At 52.8% G+C, this 18,724-nt stretch overlaps 1 protein-coding gene across 1 annotated transcript in view; it reads right to left on the bottom strand.

Annotated features, from left to right (window-relative positions):
* PLXND1 (plexin D1) overlaps nt 1-18,724 on the bottom strand; it is an 85,952-nt gene that overhangs the window by 8,280 nt on the left and 58,948 nt on the right. Inside the window, exons 23-32 of the mRNA XM_050904541.1 lie at nt 17,371-17,478; nt 16,334-16,464; nt 15,715-15,913; nt 9,718-9,864; nt 7,499-7,655; nt 6,325-6,428; nt 5,188-5,251; nt 3,139-3,173; nt 1,369-1,473; nt 377-540 (exon numbers count right to left, since the gene is read on the bottom strand). Coding sequence (XP_050760498.1) covers nt 377-540; nt 1,369-1,473; nt 3,139-3,173; nt 5,188-5,251; nt 6,325-6,428; nt 7,499-7,655; nt 9,718-9,864; nt 15,715-15,913; nt 16,334-16,464; nt 17,371-17,478 — 1,214 coding nt within the window. The remainder of the gene's footprint in view (nt 1-376; nt 541-1,368; nt 1,474-3,138; nt 3,174-5,187; nt 5,252-6,324; nt 6,429-7,498; nt 7,656-9,717; nt 9,865-15,714; nt 15,914-16,333; nt 16,465-17,370; nt 17,479-18,724) is intronic.

Raw genomic sequence — 18,724 nt, 5'->3', positions numbered from 1 at the left:
TTTAAGACCTGACATGATTTTGGACTCTGTCTCAGATTTCCAGTGCTTGGAGCTAACACCACTGCTGTCTCCCGTTGTCCCATCCCTCTTCTGTTTCTCCTTTAGTTATTTGTGTTAGTGTGCCAGTTCGTTCTGTCCTTTATCTGCCTATGCCTCCTCTTCCAGCTCGCCGTTCCCCTGAGCTCTGTGTTTGTTCAAAGCCCTCCAAGCCCGTGTTTGGCCTCATCTTTCGCCGCCCCCTCCACCACCCCTCCTGTTTTCCAAGTCCCTCTTCTACTTGTAGCAACCTAATGATTAGTCCAGGACACCAAGGCTTTGCAGCTGCTGCTCCTGAGAGATGGAAGGAAGGAAAGAGAAGAGACTTCGTCTTCCAAACCTGTTGGTCTTCCAGATGTGCATAGTGTCAGGGTCTGTGATCCCTCTTTTCTCTGCTTGCTCCTCTAGGAAGTCAAAGAAATACTTCACAGCCACGGGTGGTTTATCATCTCGGATACTGAGAATGGCTTTGAACAAGTCGTCCAGGAACTTCTGCAGTGTGCCCTGCGGGACAAGCGCACACGATGGAGACCGGGGAAAGCAGCAACATCCAAGCCCAGGAAAACAGCGTGAGGGGCTACGACTGCTGCGCACAAGGGGAAATCCTTTGCTGCCAGTTGGATAAATCAGAAGAGAAAGGGGATGCCGAAGCAGGGAGGGAAAGGTTTGTTTGTGCGTAGCGATATAATTAGCTTGCATTTGGGTTTAATTTCTTTTGGCATCGAGATTTTCTTTCTTACTGCTAGGATCTCACATCTGTGATTGTTCTGCACAGTAAATACAAAGACAACTAGAGACTGCTGGCCATTCTTGTGATCTGTGCTCCAGTGAGGCATCATGCTGGGATTAAAGATGGGCTGGGAGCCCAACTGCTGGAGCTGAGCACTCGCAGAGAGTGGGGAAGTTCAAATCTGAATTAAGATCGCACAGACATTCCCCCTGCTCCCAGAGCAGAGCATCTCCATCTCCTTTCCCAGCAGGATCTCTCGCTGGGGAGATGGGTTCAAGTCTAAACTGTGCATCACGAGCCCTGAGGCAGTCAGCATCCCTTTCATGTGCACAGACCCCAGACCAGCCCGGGGACATCGTGTGGGGCTTCACGCAGCAGCGCTGCTGCTCCGAGGGCGAGCTGGAAAGCTGGAGGGAACCCAAGGAGCCAGTGGTGCCCAGCAACCTCGCTAAACACGCTCCAGCTGTCCAGGACAGAAGAGTCCCACCGCCTCTCGAGAGCGACCGGCCCCGCAGCGCTCCTTCCCTAGAGTAGGCTTCTCACTACAGACCAGAAACAACAATCCCACCTGCGGCGAACAAGGGCGTCCCGTCTCCTCCTACCTTTGTGGAGAGCAGCCTGGTCAGGTAGATCTCCGGTAGGACCTTCTTCCTATGGCTCTGTCTGTGGGACTTCTTATGTTCAACTGATTCATCGGTTGGGAGAACCTGGTCCGATATAAAACACATGTTCAGAGTGCTCCTCTCTGGAAGTGTCACACTGAATTTTCCTTTAAGTATAGAATTTCAACTGCATATAAAATTCAATTAAAAAGCAGTTACTGTGTTATAAATACACCCTTATATGGCTTTAAAAAAGTGATTCATAATACTCAGTTTTTCTGACATTTGTTTCTCTTGTGCTCTTTATTGCCTCTCTCAAGCTAGACAAAGAAAATGAAACAATCAATCTCACTTTGCATGTTAGTCTGCTCGCCTTCCTGGTCTCTGTGCAGTACTCCTGTGTGGCTGCAGTTTAGGCTCCCAGAAGCAACGCACAAGGCTTCCGTGGAAACCAGCTTTTCTTAGATTTGGAAAAAGTGCAAGAACGATCAGCCAGTATTCCTAGCCTGGCCTTTTTAAAAACAGAACTAAATATTCCACTGGTCAGGTCAGTTAATTACTGCTCTATAATGACCTAGCAAGCCATTTAAGTCCATCTTGGCATTGTTTCACATGTGCACATTCGGTTTCCCATCCCTTCTCCCTCCTTGCTCTGCACGTACATGTCTGCACGTGCACGTGCTTGCATGCATTGTGTTTTTGTACTCGATTTGAGCACAGAAACTTTAGCAGAGGAAAAAAAAAATCAGGCTATAAAATGCTGTTGTTGTCCATAACACTTTTTTTCATAACAGCTTTTAGCAGTGTTTAGCACTTCGTACTTCCAGCGTGGCGCACAAGCAGGAACTAATAAATCTCCCCAGCCCTGGGAAGCAGGCGGCATGCCAGGAGCTCCCGGGAGGTGACTTGACCAAGGCTGTGCGGGGTGCTACCGGCGGCGCTGCACCGTGCTCCGACCACGCTCCCGAACTCTCTGTGGCTGCTGACAGCTAGATCAGGCACAACAATTACTTTGCCATCCTGGTAATTTTTTATTATGTCCCATAGTACTAAAGCTTGTCTACAGATAACCTTTCTGCGCCTCTTTGAGCCCCTCTGAAGAAAACTAACGAGCCCTGATCCAGCTTGTTCATCACATCTGACGTTCCAGCCCACAGAGATGAATTAAGTTAATATCAGCAAGGCTGAGATTTTCTCCTCTTTCATCACATACACTGAAAAAACAGGACCCATAGACTTAAGTGCAGGAGAGATGAGGGATCGCTGCACGCACACAGCCTGACTGGTCACCTCTTTGCTCCCAGCGCTTTCCAGGCTGCTGCCTTCTGGGGGGACATCTCCCCAACAGCCAGCCTGGCAGCAGAGGACAACCTGGCCCCCCGCCTGGCTGCTGCCGGAGAAGAAACAGCCTGTTCGAAAGCAACAGCTTCCGTTGTCTGCTTACGGCCAGCCATCATAAAGGTGAAATACATCGAAATACGCAGATTAGATGGGCACCCCTCCACTGCCGCAAGGAGCCCTTCCTCCAGCACCCCGCCGGCCCCCCTGGGCTGGGCCACGCTGCCACCAGCATCCTCGCTGTCATGGCAGCAGGAGAGCACTGGGGGAGCGGAGCCGCCGCTGTGACCCATCCCTTGTGTGCCAGTGCCGTGCTGCAGAGCGGGTGTCCTGGAGTGACGGCTCTGCTCCCCAGCAGCGCTGCCCTGGGAGCAGCCCCCGGCCCCCCACCACGCAGCTACCAGCCTCCGCAGCCAGGAGCAGGATACTCACCAAGTGGAAGTACTTCTCGGTGTCCAAATCCTTGACTGTGAAGAAGGAGAGAGAGAGACACAGCGGCTCAGTCGGGGGACCCAAACCGAAACCTGCCTCCGCAGCCGCCCTCCACGTCAGGAGGCATTTTGCTTCCCCCAAGAACCCCAACACCGAGCTGGGGTTCCCACCCCAAACGACCTCAGCATTTTAATTTGTTTTGGGGTTGTTTATCGCCTTCTGGGGCACGTGGCGAGTACCTCAGGAAGCACTTTAAGGAGGACTGGAGGTCTCCTGAGAGGTGTTTTAAGAGGGACCCAAGAGGGTACGAGAGCAGGATCAGCACAGGGGCACTCCTGCACCGTGATGCTCTGCAATGGCCCGTGATGCCCTGCATTGCCCCGCTGTGCCCTGCAATGGCCTGTGATGCCCCACTGTGCCCTGCGATGGCCTGTGATGCCCCGCTGTGCCCTGCGATGCCCCGCAGCCCTGCGTGCCCTGGGCCGTCTCCCAGCCTGGTCATCGGGGCAGCTGCAGCCCCGAGCAGCTCCTCGCTCCAGCGGGCAAAAGGACTCCCACCGCAAAGACAGGCTCGGTGCGGGCGGCCTGGAGACAGGGTTTGAAACTCCTTGTTCAATGTGAATTTTTGTCTCCCTTGGTCTGTTTTGACTCTCTGTGCAGCCTGAAACCTAGAAATACGCTGGCAAGAAACTGAACATGTGTAACTGGGAGGGAAAGGGCTTTTCCAATCAAATGGAAGGTTTGTTTGATCAAATCAAAAGATCCTTCCTTTTTTTCACTTTGTTAGCACAGATTGAATGCAAACCCCTAATGAGGATGTGAGACGAAAGGTGCAAACACCTCTGGCTTAAGGGCTGGGAAAGCACTCAGCACCCCAGCAAGTGGAGAGAGGAGGATACCGGATAACACATTTTTAAAGCAAAACCACGAGTATGACCCTTGCATCTCCTGCAACATGTATATCAGAAGTGTGTACTTCCCAGACCTTCTTCATTTCTCCTACAGAAGGAAAAGCGGGCACAAACCCCATTTTTGCAAGTGACATTGACAAGCCTTAAAGTTAGAAGGGGTGTGGAAGCCACCTACTCTCCAGGATCAGTCCCAGACTCTCGGGGATCTGTGACCTTTCCAGAGGCCACTGCAGCTTCGACCTGCTGCCCGTCCCCCCGGGCTGGCTGGAGCTCCCCTGCCCGTGCCTGGTGGGGAGCATTCGCTGCGAAGGGGAAGGGGCAGCGCACAGCCCAGCAGCAGCCGTGCAGGGACGGGCAGGGACAGACAGGGCTATTCAGCAGCGCTGACATGGATGTCCTCGTGCCGAGGCCATTACAATCCCGGCCGCCTGCGGGCCAGCGTGCCTTCTCTGCCCACACCCTGCAGAAACCCTGCTCCCAGCTCCCCGCACCCCTCTTCCCCCCGGGTGCTGGCTGTGGTTCAGACAATGCCACCACGCATGGCAGTCATTACAGCACTAAGTGTCTCCACTCTGCCTGTCTGTCTCACCACCAGTCCCACCTGGGACGGTTGCACTGCCGCTGCCTGCATGGCAGGACTCAGACCTGCAGTCCTCGTGCGGAACACGGGCACATCGCTCAGCCGTAGCGAGGGGGAACCCCGCAGGAAGGAGGGGGGTACGTCTCCTGCAGCTCCACAGCTATCTCTGCCCCAAACGTACGCCACAGCGTGGGCAAAGGGGGTTTGCAGGAGAGCAGTGGAGACCCTGCAGGACCCGGAGGGCTTCCTGAGCGTGTCCCGGGCTGCCGGCTGGCCAGCTCGCTCAGCGGTGGCAGTCCCAGTCTGCGCTCAGTGTCTTCCTTGGCACAAAGGTGGCCTGACCGATGCCCAGCTCTGCCCAACGCGCCACTACAAAAGGGTGCTCTACGAGTGCTGGCAACAGCAGAGCCAGCCCTGCACGGGCTAACACCACATCCCAATGCCCAGGCAAGGGGGCTGGCAGCTGGCTCTCAGCATCCCTAGCCAGAGACACCCCTCTAAAAACACAAGTGTTTCTGCCCGGACACCAGCAACAGGGGAAGAGAAGTGAGACATTACCTCTGCTCAGCGTGGTGTCCTTCTTGTCTGACAAACTCATGGCCAGTGACGCCCCTTCGGGGATCTGCGGAGGAAGGGAAGAGCAGACGTCGATGACAGGGGCCTTAATGGTGCCTCCCATGGAGCCGGGGATGGCCCCAGGGAGATCCCGGGAGCTGGGGGACGCTGGTGCAGTCACTGCTCTGCCACAAACGTCCTCTGCGCCTGTCCTGCCCTACCCCTGCTCCCCGGCTTGGAAACTGGCAGTAACAGCACTGCCCTACACGGAAAGGGTTTTTTAAATGCAAATACAAGACAGTAAGGTTCTCAAATCCGATGGGAATCAGGCAAATACATGCATCCAAGATACATTTTTGGATGTCGACACCAGGTAATTCGAAGAGGAAAGAGTGTTGTGCTGTGCAGACGCTGTTTTGCCTTTCCCCAGAAGGGGAGAAGGAACCCGGCCGCAGCCCGGACCCGCGGGGCTGGTACCACCTCTCTGCTGCGGCTCCGGCTCTCCGCGCAGCGGGGCACCGTGCCAGCAGTGGGGCTCCACGGCACGGCTGTTACACAAATAATAATATTAATAAGTACTCAGCTCCGTTTTTTATTTTCCATGCACTGTTACAGACCAGTGAGGATTATGCTCCCAGGCATACTAGGGAATATGGAAATCATGTAAGAATTTCTGGTTTCATTTAATTTTAAAAGGAAAAACGGTCAAGAAAACAATTTGATTTGCCACATTTCCCCACATTTTTGGCCTCCGCTCCTCGATGGCATCCCTAGCCCCTGCTCTCAGGGCAGGCAGCAACAATTGTGCCAGTGATTTCAGCAGGAGCACAGATCAAGAGCAGAGTGATACTAATCAGCCAAGCTGGTGGCCGTTGGGAATAGGAGCTTTTTTTCCTCCTCTTTCTGTTGTCAGTAATAACTTGTTTTGCATGAAGAGTGTTTAATTAGTTTCAGTGTGTTGCAATATTAACGAGCTTCTCGCCAGGGCAGATGTCTATTCCCCGGAAGCTCTCACGGAGCTATGGCAACCTCCCTGCTTGTTCCTGATGATCCTGTTTTTGGAGGGGGAACCGCAGCTCGCCCCTGAGGCCAGGCAGGCTCCGAGGAAGCAAAGCTTTCCTGCAGCGCCGGCAGGTTTACCTTGTAATGTGCTAATGTGTTGAGTTTCTTCCTGCCGTCCTCCACCACCGAGGTGTCATCAAGGTCCCGGAGGATGTAGCTGTCGGTGCTGGTGGCGAACCACTCTGAACACAGAGAAGGGAGAAGTGAGACGCCAGCCCGAAGGAGGCACGTGCAGCGGGGCCTGGGGCTCTGGGGACCGGCCGTGCAGCGCTCGGGGGCTGCGCAGCCCCCGCTGCCAAGGCCTCCGGGGCTCTGTGAAACCAGATGTTTAGCAATGGCCTCCAGGGTTAGCCCCTGCAGTGGGGATTTCCAGACTAGAGCAGACCTGGATGGAGCTGGGAGAGGCGACAAAGGCTCTGCTCGGAGGGACGGGGAGGAGCACATCTCCCCCTTCCCCTCTCCCCGTCTCACCCCTGGGGGCCACGTGGGACCTGCCTCGTGGAGCACCAGGCAGGTGAGATGCTGCGTGGCCTGCACGTGGCCACTGAAGGTTGGTGGCAGCTCCCCGCAGGGCAGAGCTGGTCGTGTATCTGCCAACGGGGGACATGCCACGTGCACCAGCCGAGAGGAGCGGGGCCCCGTCACTGCTCCAGCCCAGGGCGTTCTACAGAGACTCCCTCCGGCACTGACGACATTGAACGTCACGCCTTGCGACTGCTGCCAGCCAGGGCACGTCTCCACGGCCCGCTGCGTGGCACGGAGGCACCACAGACAGCATGGGTTTCTCTTAACAGCGTTGGGCTTGGATCCTTCTTAAGTTTTGGGAGAAGGAGTTGGCCACTGGGTAGACAAATGATAGATCTCAATCTATGGCTGGACAGGATTCCATGGGCTCAATTATAGCTGCTTATGGAGAGATGTGTATTAACAAGCCATCTGCAGGCTCAGGGGTGTTTCAGAGGGTACCTGTTCTGGAGTTAAGACTACAGGCTTTAAAGAGTGCAAGTCCGAGCATCCTTCTGCTCCACTTGGGCTTTCCTAAAGCTTCTTTCCCACTTATTCCTGCCCACCAGTATCTGGTCCCATCACTCATTCCTGAAGACCATCCTCAAGAAAAGGCTGCCCTGATGTCTGCCCTCTTGTCAGTGCTGCTTCACCTACTGCCCTCTGATAGACACCAAGAGCTACCATGCAACATCAGCTGCTTCATCTGGTTTTAAGGACTGGCTGGTCCAATGCATCTGGTCCTTACCGAGGTCGACGTCTTCCACCCTTGGCCACTGGGAGTAGGGGACATTCTTACAGAAGGCCTCCAGAATCTTCTCCTTCACTTGGCTGAGCGTGTCCGTGTCCATGGCCCTGACACTCAAGGAGTCCATCCCGCAGCCTTGGAAGGAGACGTTGAGGTTCTGCAGGCAGAGGCCGAGTTAGGGGTGACCTGCCCAGTTCTGCTGGCTCCCAAGGACGCACGGAGGCTGCGGCGCCCGCACAGCTCTCGCTGGTGCGCTCTGGGCCCTGTGCTGCTGCAAATCAGGCTGAACAAATGTGGTCATCTAGGCTTTACCGCTAGTGAGAGGCACTGATTTATAGCCCCCGGAGGCTGAAGGCCCCTGTTTGTTGACGGAGCCAGGAGGACACAGGGAGCGACACTGCAACCTCCTCTCACGCTGCCTTGCTAATGGGCCTTAGCCCTGACATGCAGAGACCACCTCGGGGGCAGGAGGAAAGGTCAGCCCCCATAACCAGTCATGTCCTCAGCTTCTTGGCTCCAACCAGTGACTAATGGGACCGCCAAGGCTCATCGCTCAGCCTCTCCCTGACGCAATGGGACGAGCTCCTTTGTTTAAACAAGCTTTAAGCACGCTGCAGGCTGGGTCTGCTGCAACACTGGAGTCCACCACCAGCACCACGCAATAACCTGCTCGAGAGCGTACCGAACAGCAGGACAAGCAGCTGCAAGGTGCTGCAGGCTGCCACAAACACCAGCTCGGACCTCAGGGATGCACAGCTACTGCTACAGTCGCAGCAGAAAGCTGCAGGGCAACGAGAGCAACTCTCTTCCTATAAAAAATCCTCTCCTTTTTCGGGAGCGGCTGTCACGCCAGTCAAGCAAGGAGTGGCAGAGTCCAGGTGCCACCTCCTCTCGCAAGCTGTGCAGACCCAAATGCTACGAGCATGGCGTCTCCTTCCTGCCCACGGGCTTCGCTCTGGGACAGCCTCAGCTCTGCCTCTGCTTGTGTCCTCCGCTGCTGGGTGCGCCCGAACCTGAGGGCAACGCTGCGCCTTCATGTAGTGGGGAATGCAACCCTGAAGCCATCTCACTGCCTGACTGGCGAGCCCAGGGCGGGAAGCTGCAGATGCCAGGAGCATTGCTTGTGCATAAGCACAGCTGCCTCTTAGCAGGACACCTGGTACACGTGAGAGTTATGGCTGGGATTTTCACAGCAGCCTAGAGGTTCCTTTGTGAACACTGCTTTTCAGTATCAGGATAGAGTCAGCATCCTTGACTATGAACATTGTGAACGCGCAGTCCAATTCTCTCCATAGCATTAAATGAAGATGTTATTTCACACTATATACTACGCAGGTGTTCTTTAAAGCAGAGATTCAGTTACCAGCAATATGGGGGATTGCCGGTGAGTTAGCACTAACCCTGCATTTGCTCTCCTTCCTCCAACGTACCCTGTTCATACTTTTCTTTCTCTTCTTGCACAGTAGGAAGCAGCCGCACTTCCCCTGCTCAGACTTATGAAGTTACCATTTCTGCCGAGAAAGCTAATACTTTGCGCCCTGCTGCTAACCCCTCTCGGTCTGCACTGTAAATTTACAGGTCAACTGGTAACAGGAATCTGCAGAGGATGTGGAGCTTGAACCTGCTCTGAGTTACGGTGATGCACATCTGGGGTAACCTAGTGACTTCAGTGAAGCTGCTCCAGATTTATGCCAGGTAATTGAAAGCAAGATTTGACCCAGGCTCTGGAAAGGCGTCTGCTGAATTCTGTGTCAGGCACTGGAGAGAACTGAGCCCTTCACACGCACAGCCCTTGTCTGTCCTATTCCCACAGGAGGCATTTTGCAGAACCGCTTTTCAGCATCACTCCTGTAACAGCCTGGGCAAAGCCCTCACCCTGGGACTCAGGTTTACAGCCAGCACCTTCCCACTGCTAGTGAAGATGCTTTTTTGCCGGGAATGGTAAACCTGTTGCTTTAACTCTCTGAATATGGCAGAACAAATTTTGTTACCTACCTCCACCCCTTATCTGAGCTACTTAGGTGACCCACCAAGGGATGGATGAGAAAACAGTCATTACGAGCCTTGTTCTGTAGTTGTGAGCTTAGGCAGCGGCAAGGTGCCTGCGCAGGTGTTTGATTTACATGGTTATTGCACCTGCACGGGTACCAAATCAGCCTCTTGCACAACCACCCTGCTGGGGTACGCACCCGTCAGACCCCCGGGCCGTAGGTACTCACCCTCGGCTTTGCCTCGATGTTCTCCCTCAGGAGCCACTCCTCGTTGAGGGTGTACCTGGCTTTCCCTGTAATGGCGTCGATGGACCCTTTGTTAATCTGCTGTTTGATCGCACAGATCAAGAGGAAGAAGGGCTCTCCAACCGTCTCCTGGGGAAAGGAAAGAAGACCAAGTAAGCAAACGGGGCCTGGTGGTGGTAACTCCTTCCAGCGGCGTGGCAGGGACAGGCTCTGCACGGACACCGAAGGTGCCTCCGCACATCGGGGAGCAGGACTGGTCCACCCCAGGCGCTGCAAACCCCCAGCGGGTGCTCAGTGCCATTACCCCCCCCAATTACTCCGACCAGCATCTCTCTGAGGCTGCTCAGTAGTTTTCAGACTTGTGGCAACGTGACAGCACAGACGGGGAAGAGGACATAACAGCCGACAACAGCCGCAGGTGATTTTCAGGGGGGGTGAACTGTGATTGTCAGCATCAGCACACCCCATCCAAATTCCACAGCAAGTACTGCAGGGCTGCGGATTGCCACCAACAGGCTGTGCCAGCACTTGCTGCCTCACGGGCAGAGCGCTCGGGTACTGCTCAGAAGGTAGGGGCATAAGCGTAGCTGTGCTGAGTGGGTACGTGCATGCATGATGCTCAGCAAAATACAAATGTGCATTAATTTACATGTGAAATTACACATGAACTTCAGGGAGAATCTGGCATGCTCCGGTGCAGAGATGTTTCTTGCAATCTGACAGGGCACAGACTGTACAACGCACTGCACTCAGCAGGACCAGGATGCACAAAAATCCAGGTCTACAGAGATATCTGGGCGCCCAGCTTTCTCTTGAAGCTATCAGCTGAACCCCTCTTTGTGCTGCCTGGTTTGCCATTGAAATCCATGGAAGTGAGCCCACTGCATGTGCCTGTGGCTCTGGGAACTAGCCTTCATGCTTCTCATACCACAGCAGAGCCCCAATCACAGCAAAACAGAAAGGATCAGGGTCAACAAGCTGTTCCCATGCAACAGCAAGCAAACACACCATTTAACTCCTTACATTCATCAAACTTTGTCTTACAGGAAAGAGGTGAATTGTGACACTGCTGCAATGAAAACAAAACACGTAACAGGGACCAGCTATTTGTGATGCGGTTCAGCTCCATGGTTTAATGCCAGATTTCTGATCCACTTCTGTCTGCTACGCTGATGTGCAAGTAAAACATAAGCTATTTTCTTAAGAAACTTTTCAGTACTGGAGTACATCCCATTCTCCCTAATGTTCATGTGCAATTTCCTTCCAACGAGGCAAGTGCAAATTATTGCACATTTATGTACTTTCTGAGCATCACACACACCCCGCACAAACATTCCTGCCATCTGAAATCCTACTCAAGACAACAGATATCGAATGATTTTGGTATTTCTCAGCTAGGAGCTGCTAAATCCTGTTCAATCTGCTTCTTAATTAAGACTTGGTGATTCTTTTATTCTAATTGCCCTGTAATTGCTAAAGCAATTAGTTTGATGTCAATTTTGATTCGGCTGCATTCAGCGCAGTTGACGATAAGACACTACAGCAGGGCTGTAGGTGGGCATGCACCATCTGTGCCAATGGTGCACCCGCTTTATTTTCCGAGGGCAACTTTTTTTATGAACACAGGGAAGCTCCTTGGGCCTTCTGCCGGGGTTTAATGACTTCCTGCAATGCTCATTCTGAGCACGCAGCATGAAACGGGCTCAGCAGCAGAGCTGCCGGTGCTGGAAATGGAGGAAGGCATGGCTTCCAGAAAGCAGAGAAAGATGTGAAGTCGTGGGGACGCAGAGAAGTTGAGGATCGCCAACAGAGTGGAGAAAGCATCAGAAGACATAAAGATGAGTTCGTTTCTGAGAGAAAGGCGGGAGTATGAGGTAACAAGCAAGCGGATGACACCGACACGGAGACATCCCCAGGCTGCAGTACCTGCCTTCCCCATAATGTGAACCGTGGAGCACTGCCAAGCTGACCCTACGCAACCAGCGCTGACAGATACTGATGATGGCCCTGCTACGAACGGGAACTCTTGTTTGTGTCGCACGTGCGTGAGCACACAGCAGGGACGAACCCAAGGCTAAATTCAGCGCCGGGTTTTGGAGCCTGCCCCATCCCCGCCGTGGGAAGCTCTGGCCCCGGCCGTGGCTCCGGCCGCAGAGAGATGCGAGGGAGCTGCCAACGGCTACGCGGCTGCCTCCGAAAACATTAGAAAAGTGCGAGTCCTGCTGATACGGGAGCTCTTTGTGGCTTGAAAGCAGCACGGGCAGCACGGGTCGGGGCTGACCGTGTGGCACCTCCCGCACATGTAAAGCTGCACTGGAAGGGGCAGCCTGGGGAAGCGGAGGAGCGGGCGTTTCGGACCCGCCGCAGCGTGCATGAGCAGGATCAGCCCCGGGACTGGCCGCACGGGAAATAACGACAGCGCTCCGCCGGCAAGATACTATTTCTGTTTGGCTTTTTGGCTTTCAGGCTCAGGAACTGTGGGACGTTATGGAAATCTGCAAAAGTGCTAATCAGACAGCAAATTTCAAAGAGGGGAAAGAAGGGCTGGCAGGCAGGGACTAGAGATAAAATGGCAAACTTGGAAACCTCAAGCATTGTTCAGAAAACTCATCTGGAAACGAATCAAAACTGTCTTTGGACTTGGCTAGCTGGGAGAAAGGAAGTTTAGCTAGAAGAGATCAGTGCTGATTCAGGACAAAAAAATACTTAAAAAAACACAGTCTGGGGCCTTTTTTCCTCCTATTGTGAATGTATTTTAATGAGACTTCATTTTCATTTTTGACTGAACTGTTACGGGCTCTTAAAGCTACCCAGGGCACTGAAACAACTTTGCAGTAATGGAAAGCACAGTTCAGGTTGGCATCACTTGAACTGTTTCACGCACGATGAGCGTGGGAGGGCTTGGTTTTTATATGCTTGGGGAAAAAAAAAGGTTTAGAGCACAGACTGGATTCACATGTTGCTGCCCTATTAACAAGGCTGACAAGTCATTAGAGATGTCCTCCCAGGAACAAGTTACAGCCATTTCCAAAATGTCTTGGTGAGGCTGGGGTGGGAAAAGCACAGAAAACAGCTGCTTATCCCAAGTGCCTGCTAATTTTGGGATGATTTTCTATTTGCATTCTGTGAAGAACCAAACCTCAGCTCCATCCCACATGCAAAACTTTGGGAAGCTTGGGCCCAGACCTAAAAGCTGAATTCCAGGACCTTAATTTTCCTTTAACTCCCAGTCCCCTGATCCTGTTAGGAGCCAGGCACAACGGTACCACGGTATCTCCGGGGGAAGGCTTTTTTTTCAGCATTTTTCACCAAAGCTGTAGCAGAAAGTAGAGACACGGACCATTTTATCTACGACTCTCACTCAGTTCTGCAGAAACAGAGGTCTGCATCGATTGTGCAAATGCTGCAAGTTTCCTCTGAATCCAGTCCCAAGCAGCAAGCCTCCTGCTAGTTCTTCATCCCATCTCCTGCACGCACCAAGCCAAACCTCCCCCTGTCAGGGTGGTGACTCCACTGCCTTCAGGTGCCCTCCACATGTTCAGACCACTAGTGACTGTGGCCTGCAACTCCCTCCCAGTTGAAGACAGCTCCTTCAAATCATTTTCCCCCAAAACACAAATGGACGGACTGTTAGGCAGAGCATTAATACGAAACAAATGTTTCGAGCATGTAGCGTTGACTTACAAGGGAAAATACAAGCACTTGGAATTTTTCCACTGCACAACGGCAGGGACCTTTGCAGCAGCTGTTTCGAATAGACGTTGTGATTAATGGGGATAATTCAGGAATGAAAACCAGACCCACTGTCACACGGCTGACAGACCAGTGCTACAGGCAGGCGGGCAGCCTTTTTTTTCAACCAAGAAATGCCTCTCTGAAGGCAACAGACCTTGATCCAGAGGAACGCAAGGCACACGGGAGGCGTTTGACTATCGCTAGTATTTAAATCACAGCCCTGAGCTGAAACCAGCCCGCGTGTAAGGAGATGCCGTCTGTCTGACTGCAGTGGCTCCGTGCTCATTTGCACGGCGGGGAAGGTCCCAGCTCTGCCGATCCGGACCGAGATCCCCCGTCCCTTTGCACAGCTGAGCTGGTGTCCGCCTGGCACAGCCAAAGGGCCTCTCTGGACACTTCTGTCCGATCAATTCTCTTCCTCCTCTGTATTTCGGCAGGCAGCATGGTTTCCCCACGGATCAGGTCCCCCACCCTCACTGTGGAGCACATGTGATGTCAAAGTCTCTTGGAAACCAACTCCTTATTGCGCTAGTATGGAAACCGTTTGCTTTTCAGAAATGGGAAATAGGCTGCGGTAGAAAGTGCCACGATGGTCTTCACTACCGTGGCTTCAGGCTGAGCATGGGAAGCAAGGAGGGGACTGCAAACCCAGCGTGCAACGTTAGCCCCTGCTGAGGACCCATGCGCGGGCAGATGGAAATGCAGGTTCAGCTGGTGGCCCGTCAGCTCTGCAAAGGGCCACTGCCGCCCCGCAGACCCACTCCCATCTGTACCCTCTCCTTTCTCCTCCCTCCGCGGGGCTGGCCAGGGCCGCATGGCACGAAAAAGCCAGCTCACAGCTTGCATCAGCACCGCCCTGGCCACAGGGACACCCACCGGCCCCGCCACGGACCCTGGACAAGCCTGCGGTGACAGGCACCTCCCCGCCAGGCGCCCCAGGAAAGGGCAGCGTGCCGGCACTTGGGAGCTCCTCGCCATTAATTAGCTATGTAACGTGCCCAAGTCTTCAGGCCCGCGTGATAAGACTCGACTTTCTTTCCTCTTTTTTTTTTTTTTCCCTGAGAAAGCCTTCTTGCACAATGTCCATTTTTAGCACAAACTGGAGTTGGATCAGATGCCTCACATGTGGTCTCCACTCTCCAAAAGGAGAGATCAGCACTTTTTTTCTCCAATGGTTTAACTACAAGCAGAAGACCTGAAGATTAAAAAAAATTCACTAATTCACTCTTTTCTGCTCTTACAGGCTGGATAGTCGGCACAGCCATTCTCATTCGCTCCTGTAACTTTTCTTTCGTTATACTGGCTAATTATGTGAGCCAAAATGAAAGATTATGAACTACAAAGCCACAGGCTTTAGGACAAAAAGTGATCATCAGCTGGGATCAGAAGACATTACGATATGTATGAGGACAATACAGTATTGCTTCTGTGGCTATAGCAAACACTTTGGGAAAAGAGATTTTTCAAAGGCTTTTTCAAGGCTCTCCCCTGTGGGTATAATGGGGTGTCCTCCAATTAACTGCCGTGGAATCAATTAAGTTATTGCTCAATTCTTCTGGGAAATTCCAGCCAGAACTGGCAAACGTTGGAGATAAAGCACTGAGCAGATGGACTGCTGATGTGCTCCGAGATGCCAAATATATTCCTTTTTGTTACTGTCGGACGACAGTCAGGCTTCTGGGACAGACATCCCACCTCTCCTGCTAAGATCTGTCTGGCCAGTGTGGAACCACGAGGAGCCCCACATACCAACGGGCACCAGCACGGAGCAGCCCCCTGCCCCGGCACCACCACCCCTCCCGACAGCCGGGGCTCTGGCGCTCAAGGCAGACAATGCTGAACTGGCTGACGACCATCAGTACGGCTGCGCGAGCTGGTCAGAGAAAACAACAAAAAGCTGGAATGGTTTCCAAAACCTCAAGCCATTCTGGTTATTTTTCAACTCCCCTACGGCTCTCTTCTCAAGCCTGGTGAAAACGTTAGTTCGTGCTCCGGCCTTAGGAAAGGCCTGCCGCGAAGTCTGATCTCACCAAATCCCCAGGCAGAAGTGGAGAAGCAACTGAACTTAAAGTTGCTTTTCCATGCTTGAACCTTTCAATACACCGGAGTTTGCCAACCATTAGCGACCATTCAAGTGGCAATGCCGGCAGGTATTTAGGTCCTCAGCTGTCCCACGCATCCCTCACTACCGCTGCACACAGTGCTGAACTCGCACCCGCAACAGCAGTGATCTGGTTCTCTTACTCTGAGATAGCTGTACATGCAGATGGACATCCAGTTGGTGAGCATCTTCTCCACCACAGATTCCGTTCTCCTCAGCATCAGCTTGGGGTTTTTGGAAGCTGAAGCATCTATTAGATCCACCAAGAGGTCCTTCATGATGCTGGTGTAATACTCCAGTTTCCCATGCAACGCAATAGTAAGCAGGGAGGCCAGGTTACATCTGAAACACAGAATTGTGTGTGACTCAAGCACCAATCCAACAAGACTAAACTGCCGACTGGCATAAAAAAACCCCAAAACACAAAGGCAGCATTTCAGACAATTTTCATGAGCCTTCTCAACAGTGTTAAAACGTCAAACTCTCTTTCAGTGCTGCAGGACCTTGGGTCAGCTCGCACCCTCTTACTGGTAAACCAAGTGTTCAGGGATACAAACACTCACGAGTGAGTCACTCGTACCATTTCGTGCTCTTCGGGATAACGGAGGTTTATGGCCGTCCGTTTCTAATAGAAAAGTGGGAGGCAAGTGTAACTCAATCTTCAACTGAAATGCATGGCTCCAGACATGGGCTGGATTGTTTACAGGTTACGAATAAATCAGTCTCCTCCAGCTGCCAGGTCTTTGGTTCTGAAGCTCATACCTGTCTCTAACAGCAAAGTCCTTCTGTTGCTCGAGAGCATGGACAAACACGATGAGAAAGTGCTTGTTGTTGAGTAAGGTGGAGAACAGCGAGATTCCTTCTTCCATATTGGGTCTGCAGTTTTCAGGGATCTAAAGAAAAATTTAGAAAGCAGAGTGAGAAAAACCCTGCTTGTTGTTTTCCTCCAGCTTTTATCCTTCCTGACCGCAAGGGTGTCCCTGCTGAATGCGGAGGTACTCAGCTGAAGACCCCTTACTCCATCTGCTTGATACAAGTCAGCAGCATGCTTTCCTGGCGAGGGCACGACTGCGTGTGATACACGGCTGTATCAGAAGCAGCTCGAAGAGGTGGTAAGGGGAGGTCTTACTGCAGTCTTCAACTGCCCCGTGGGAGGGCAGAGAAGACAGAGCCAGGCTCTTCTCTGCTGGCACAGTGCTAGGACAAGAGGCAAGGGACACCAGATGGAGTATGGGACACTGACTAAATATAAGGAAGGAAGGTTTCACCTTTAAGGTGGTTGGACACTGGAATGGGGCCCCAAGAGGCTGCAGGATTTCCATCCTTGAAGATATCTGACACAGCTGGACAAGGCTCTCAGCAACCTCAGCTGGTTGGAGCTGCTTTAAGCAGATCTCCCTTCCAACCTAAGCGACTCTGATTCTTCAATTCCTGCTTCTTGTCCACATGAAACCCAGCTCTGGGATAACAACAGCTTTTACCAAGTCCCTGCTTGGGAGGAATCTCATTTAGGATGAACTGTGTATGGGACTGAAGTGACACACAATACGATACATCCAGGAAGAAAAGCCCACAGCGGGGTCGGTGAGGATCTCAGGACAACGCTCCTTCATGCGAGAGCAGATCCACAGATCTGCCTTCTCCAATCAGCCACAGCTGATCCGATGCTAGCATGTGTTAATTGTTTTGAGCGATCAAGCATCCCCCACGCACCACAAGAAAACGCACGGCATTGTCAACACACGCGAGTATGGTTAGCAACCACTCAAAAGCATTTGTTTTGTTAGTGGGTTACTCACTTTCCATTCCCCCACCAGGAGCGGATGAGTTTCCTGGACCTGGGAGCCCACCTGGGAGCTGAGCTGCTGGGACGGCAGGATGTAGCACTCCTCATAGAGCGAGGAACACTGCAACCAAGCACAGCGTTAGGGGAGGACGGCTGCACCCGGCCGGGGACCTCCTCGTTTGCCGTGCACCGCAAGGGAACGAGACAGAGAGACATGTCATTGGGACTGAAGACCACCCATTATGAAGAAATGTATTGGTATGGTTTACGAAGCCTTTAAACACTTTGCAAGAGCCTCTTGAATGAGCAAACACCACAAGAATGGGGGGAGGCAGATGTCTGCGCAGACACAAGGCTGTTAGGGTAGGGAGACTGCAAATAGACTAATTTGACAGCTACAAAAATCCCAGAAGAGAAAGCATTATAGAAGACTAAGTCAAAATAGAAGAGTACTGGGTGTTTTAACATATGTAACTTTTGAAACAGATGGGAAAAATGTTTAAATCTCTAACATTCATATAGCAGCCTGAATCTTAAAGACTCTAGTGTGCAGATATATAGAGATTGGATAATTTAAAAACCCGAGTAATAACTACTAATGAAACACTCTGCAGTCATAAATCATCATCTCACTCCTCACCACTGAAATGCAACTGCCTCAGGGGTGAAATACAGCCGCTGCTAAGGGCGCACAGTGACACAGCGGAGCAGCCAGTGACGGGAATTACGGCACCGGCGCGACTGGTGCGGCCCTGGAGGAGGACTCTGGGTAGACAGACTGGGACGGGGCGCCGAAGGGGCGTCTTACTGGGAGCACCACGTGCCCAGCCTTTGACAGCCAGGAGAGAAAGGGGGAGACAGAGACACCTAACGAGCTCCTGAGGACCGGCCGAGCAGCTGGGAATGCTCGGTGGCACGCTGCGTGGAGCAAAAAGCACCGCTCTCCCTGAACGCCGACGGCAGATATGCCCTTCAGCCACCCTTCAGCCTCAGCCTCCGCCAAGCAGAGTGGGGTGACACTGGAGCCCCTGGGCAGAAGGGGGGGATCCCCAGCACTTTCTGCTCATGTGGGAGAGCGCTTTCAGAAGAGGGTGTCCAACGGCATCAAACGGGCGAGCCAGCGCGACTCCCGGGACGGTGCCGCTGCCGGGCTCCTATCGTGTGCGAGCAAGCCCTACCTTACTTTACACCCCAGGAGCTGCAGCTCCACTTTTGACGATAATTGAGGCTGAAATACATGACAACTAAATATATAACAGCGGAATGTTTTTGTTACACTGTAATAACCCTTTAGCAGAGGGAAAGCAGAGCCCTGATCTGGTTAGGAAGGACCTGGGAGCGATTAGGTGCCCGTGAAACGCGGTATC

Source organism: Gymnogyps californianus, chromosome 13 (genome assembly GCF_018139145.2).
Source record: "Gymnogyps californianus isolate 813 chromosome 13, ASM1813914v2, whole genome shotgun sequence".
Taxonomy (NCBI): domain Eukaryota; kingdom Metazoa; phylum Chordata; class Aves; order Accipitriformes; family Cathartidae; genus Gymnogyps; species Gymnogyps californianus.
This window is presented reverse-complemented; position numbering and strand designations above follow the sequence as displayed.